Source organism: Helicoverpa zea, chromosome 11 (assembly GCF_022581195.2).
Source record: "Helicoverpa zea isolate HzStark_Cry1AcR chromosome 11, ilHelZeax1.1, whole genome shotgun sequence".
Lineage (NCBI taxonomy): Eukaryota > Metazoa > Arthropoda > Insecta > Lepidoptera > Noctuidae > Helicoverpa > Helicoverpa zea.
In genome coordinates, this window is record NC_061462.1 from 2,678,727 (window position 1) to 2,684,726 (window position 6,000).

The 6,000-nt window shown below is 34.8% G+C and overlaps 1 protein-coding gene across 1 annotated transcript in view; it reads right to left on the reverse strand.

The window, feature by feature from the left end:
- The window catches only part of LOC124634466, a 28,594-nt gene extending 22,898 nt beyond the window's left edge, over positions 1-5,696 (reverse strand). Inside the window, exon 1 of the mRNA XM_047170063.1 lies at positions 5,535-5,696. Coding sequence (XP_047026019.1) covers positions 5,535-5,541 — 7 coding nt within the window. The 5' untranslated portion in view covers positions 5,542-5,696. The remainder of the gene's footprint in view (positions 1-5,534) is intronic.
- Between the last annotated feature and the right edge of the window lie 304 nt (positions 5,697-6,000).

Sequence of the window (6,000 nt, forward strand, 5' to 3'; positions counted from 1 at the left end):
TGTTTTTGGTTAAAAGTAATCGATATCTAGTTAATATAATGTAGATGCCTGTTGTCGTACTTAAACCTTACATATTGCAAAGAAGGTTGTTACATTATTACGTGCGCCAATAAACCTAATCAAATCATAATTGAACGCATATTTATCGGAGCCGAAAGCTACACCATTCTACTCTTTCAACTGTTTTATACAAAGCAGGTATCTAAAATAATATTCAGATTCCTAAAATTCGGACTACACCAAAATATTTTGGGATAAAATTTTGACTAGCAACCAAGATAGTGAGAAATTACAAAATTGAATTATAATAAAAGACATAATTGATGATGGATCTCCCAAAAAATACTTTTGACTGTGACAAACTTTGACACTAACTTGAATCAATCTCAATAAAATTATTTTCTTAAATGGAACAAGATTGACAGAAGCCAGCTATACAAAGTGTGTCATACCTAATCACATTAAATTAAATACGTTAATGTACTGTTTAATATATGTTGATTAGCACAAGTAAAAAATAAATAAATTTGGAACCAAATAAATACAAAAAAAAAAATGTGCGAGAAATTAGAACACCATTTAAGAGTCAGTCAGTACCATAGATGTAATAATACTAAACAAGATTGCGCACTCTCAAAATATATTTACGAAAATGAACTCTATTGTAACGCAATAAGGTACTAAATTGGTTGCATAATGTACAGAGCCAAATCCGAGCCGAGAGGCATAGTAAGAACGGAGGCCGTTAGTCTCTTTCTAACACCTTGCCAGCATAAAATATGTTGTAATCAACAGTTTTGTTTTCCCAAAAAAAACAACTGAATCACTTATATTTTTATCTTATTTTAACAAATGTAAGTCAACAAATTAATAACAATCGCATTAATTTATTCGTATTAATTATTAAAACATAAACAACATAAATTTTTATTTTGCTTTTTTTTATTTTCTAGCGGTAACCCTGAACATTCTTGGCGCGTAATCAGCATTTAAAATATTGTTTATATTAATTGTTTGTATTAAATCAATTTAAACTATTAAAATGGTGAAAAAGTGTTGCTTTTATACTTGTGAAAGTGAATCCTATGGTGGTTGCAATGTATCATTCCACAGGTAAGCTAATAATAACATTTTCGTAAATCAAACAACTAGGGTGCCCATGAATTCTTGTAATGAGTCAAAATATGGGTGATGGATTTTAAAACTGTTGTACTATTGTTATACTTTCCCAAAAAAATGTAGAAAGGCGATATAAATGGCTCAGCAGTCTATATGTGAAGCAAAAATACAAAAAAATCAGTCTGCACTGTGAATATCCTGTTTTTATTACTGCCAATTCCCGCTAATTTATTAAAAGCCTATATTAATATTTCAAGGTCACAAACTGCGTAAGTTAAAACTTCAACACCAATCTGTGTTTAATAATCTTAGCAATCCGGGGATTGGTCTCACATAGCTTAATCTCATAGTCACCCTATTAGACGGCCTCCGTACTAACTGTTTCACTCGGCTCGTTTTTTGGTTAAAAGTGCGCAGTCCTGTTTACTATATTATGTCTATGGTCAGTCCAAACAACGGAAATTCTCATTTGAAAACTGACAGCTGTCAGTTGGTCAAAACATTCGATACTGCTATACTTTTTTCTGCTCTACATGATGTTGTAAATTATGAAAACGAAAAATGACTCCTGTGGACCACTGAATGGATTAAGTTTTTTTTTACAATTCGCCATAGAATATCATAAAGTACTTATAAATATGTATGTGATAGGATTTCATGTGATTAGGTACGACACACCCGCTACAGAGCCCTGCCCTTATTAGTACAAATTGGGTACAAAGCCTAATTGTCTAGGCTAGTCACGAAACGGTAGCCGAATTACTGCCTATAACTTTGTGAGTGTACTGAAGTAGTGACGAACTGTGTCAATCGTGTTTGGGTTCAGTTTCAGGAATCAATATGATAGGACGTTTCAAACTAGTAGTATCTAATTGGGTACTTGGTCATGTCTGGTTGTTTATTTGGGCTACTTTTTTATCAAGAGCACTCATCATCTGCCTAGTCTGTCAATTGTCATCCCAACCGATCTGATCTCCTTTTATTTCAGTAAGAACTTATTAGGGAAATGGACATGTTATGTGTGTAAACACGAATTCGATGATTGATTTTTCGGTAAATCCGATACGTAAAAAAGATCTTAAAACGGGAAACAAGTGCAGTCCGAGTTAATTAAGAAGGAGTTTACTAGATTTTTGGTTTTTCGCCTCAATTCTAGTTCTCACGTTTTTATTATATCATTAAATGAAGGAAATGAACTTGGCTTTTTTACTGCTCGCGAGTAAAATTCTTATTTAAACGTAGAAGGAAATTACCACGTTTATAGATGTCATGCCAATTAAAGAAAATCGTAGAGAAATGGCTCTGAAAATCAAGTTTAAAAGTTCTCTTCACAATATTTCAAGAATTTCAATTCCGCAAATTAATTTGACGTTTCTGTGATATCGAAAGCCTTAAAGTTTTCTTCGAAATAGAGGCTAAATATAAGTGTTTAAACTTTACAATTTACATATCTAATTTTGATTTCAACTACAAATAGATAGATGACTTAAAAATTTCTGAACTAACAAGTTTTTTGTTTTGTCATCTGACTCTGATAAAACGGGTCGTTCGTCATCTCGACACACTTAACTCACCACGAATGTGTCCAGTTGGTGAAACTCAAAATTTTAACATTTATCATGTCGTCAACTCGACACGTTAAGATTTTGATACGTGTCCAGTTAGTGAAACTTAAATTATAAACTTTTATGTTTTCACCAAGTCGACACGTTTTAGAATTTAACCCGATTTCAAGCAAAAAGTACAGTCAACAAATGAATGTATTCATTTTCTGTGTCACAAACATCCCCAAGTATTGCGATGTATACACATTGCATTTAAACTCAAACCTTAGCTTCTACAAATCCAACCAAAACTAACAAGACCAGAACCTAAGTAAATAAACTTCAAAATAAACAAGACCAAAACCACGAACAAATTCGCTAAACCAAGATAAACGGCGGTAAGAAAAACTGTCAGCAACTTAGTTCGAAAGTACCTAAATGGAAAATTCAAGTAAAGCCCGTGAGCACAGCTTGTTAAGTTAAGAGCGTTAAGTCAATAAGAAAGCCATTTCCCCAATGGCGAGAAGTCGGTTCCAATGCGTTGGAAAACTTCGATTAAGATCGCTTTACTTATGTATACCTAGAAACTACAAAGTTCTAGCACATTATCTACGTACTTATAATTATTATGAAGAATATTTTTTTCGTCTGTTTGTATGTAGTGAAAACATCTTCGGAACATTGGAATTGGGTAATCGAATGTTTCTTAAAAATCTGGTACAAACATGTATAAAGATCATTATCATTAGCCTTGTTTATCGTCCCACTGCTGGGCACAGGCCTCCTCTTACACAGAAAAGGATTGAGCGTTAATCACCACGCTTTCTCAATGCGGGTTGGTGATTTCAGACTTAATAGTCTAGGTTTCCTCGACATGCTTTGATTCACCTTTAATCTGGCATTGGTGTTTTAAGACATACTCAGAAAGTACATACAATAATTTACTAGAAAAGTTAGTACTTGATAGATCTGGAATCGAACTTGCACTCATTTTTGAGACATTGGTTCTTTACCCACTAGGCTACCACGATAGATGTTTTATCATCGTCACGCAGTTTATGATTATAAAGCTTCTGCCCGTAATTTTGATGGATAGAAATTAGACTAATTACTACTACCAACTTACTAAGGCAGTCCATCTGGACTAGTTTCTAAGATAAACAGATTACCCTCCTTTGCGAAGCGCAGTCGGGTAATTAGCCCGTTTAACTAACCAAACAAAAAATGAACATAAAGAACAGACGACTTGATAACCTCTTCCTGTTTTTTGAAGACTGTTAAAAAGTGCCATGCTGGTAGTTTTTTCCAATCTCTTAAATTGATAATAATATGCATTTATATATATATTTTTATTTTACATTTTTTGGAAAACTTACAGCTAGGTATTACAATAGTAATTATTATAAGTAGGATATGGCCAATTACAAGTTTTCACTATCTAATGCTGTATCTACCACGTCTACTTCCGAATCACTAAAGCTCAGCAAATTCGGCTATTACACGTAGTAACTATTATAGTAATCTGTGTTATTAATTATATTTATCAGTAGTAAACTGTGACCAATTGTAAGCAAAAATCGTATCCGTTTTGAAAGCCGGACTCGTCATACATAGTACGGAAGTAGGTCACTGCTATTTCCTCTATCCGACATCCATTCGCGCGGATTGACTTCAAGTCTATTTTGAGCATGACATGTAGTTAGGCATTGGTAAGGAATGGTAGGGTTTTGAAAAGTTATTACCAAGATGTTATGACTTTCAGTAAGGAACTCTGTATGTAGGCTCGATACATTGAAGTGATTATTAAATTAATTAATAGATGTTTCTCGCAGTTGCACTCACGTCCCGCGAGAAATTCCGAAAAATATAGCCTAAACCAGAAATACCTAATTGGCCAATAATGATGAAGATGCACCATAATCGGTATCATCATCCTCCGAGCCTTTTCCCAATCATTATCATCATCCTCCGAGCCTTTTCCCAATCATGTTGGGGTCGGCTTCCAGTCTAACCGGATTCAGCTGAGTACCAGTGCTTTACAAGAAGCGACTGCCTATCTGACCTCCTCAACCCAGTAACCCGGGCAACCCGATACCCCTTGGTTAGACTGGTGTCAGACTTTCTGGCTTCTGACTACCCGTAACGACTGCCAAGGATGTTCACTGACAGCCGGGACCTACAGTTTAACGTGCCATCCGAAACACAATCAATGGTGTCTAAGATATACTTAGAAAGTACATACAAACTTAGAAAAGTTGCATTGGTACTTGCCTGACCTGGGATCGAACCCGTGCCCTCATACTTGAGGTTGGTCCTTTACCCACTAAGCCACCACGACTCCATACTCAATCATAATCAATACATAAACCTTTAACTGTCCCATTCTCTTTAATTCCTGTACCTTCCTACTTATTTGAATGAGACCAGAAAAATTTAACCTTCTGGTTAAACCTACATATGTGTGTATTTTCAAACAAAAGCGTACTGATAGATTTATGGTCTAGGATCATAACGCTTTTACGATTACCTTTGATAGCTTGGTGGTGTTCCAGGTTTTTTCATGGTTCTAATCTGTATATTTGTGCAAGTTAAATGAATATAGTTTGTCTACCTAACTTCACCTCTATTATAAAGTTTATTTGCTTGTTGAACACGCTAATCTCAGGAACTGAAGGTCCGATTTGAAAAAAAACTGTCAGTGTTGGATAGCCCATTTATCGAGGAAAGCTACTTTTAGTAGTTTCCGCGGCTCGCAAATTAAGTTACTGGCGGAAGCTAATATAAATTACGTTTTTATCATTTTATTTTTTACACCTCGTTTATTTTATTCATGATACAAATTATAGCTATGAAAGAAATAAAATTTCTTACCAGGCATCGAACTTGCTTATATCCAAAAAAATACACATCACATCTGAACCACTTTCATGCCAATACCACTAGTATTATTTACAGCTAAACATTTTGTCTGGATGTTAAAAACTTCGATGTATCGAGAGTGTGTATCGAGTGGGAGAGCGACAACCTCTCCCGTTGACGTCTGGGGGGCTACTGAAGTGTTGGATGCCCGATACCTATAGGGATTAAAGCGGGAATAATATTATAAGCTGAACTATTATGTTAAGAATTAATAAGTATGTTGTAGTGATGATTATAAGCAAAGAGGCTCGAGACGATCAATTAAATTGTGCAAAATTGGCCATATTGAAGATTGTGCAATTTTTTTAGCGCTTATATTTTTAATTGCATAATATTTTTATTCGACCTAGTAGTGTTGGCCTAGTGGGTAAAGAGCCAACCTTTCGAGTATGAGGGTGTGGGTTCGATTCCAGGGTCA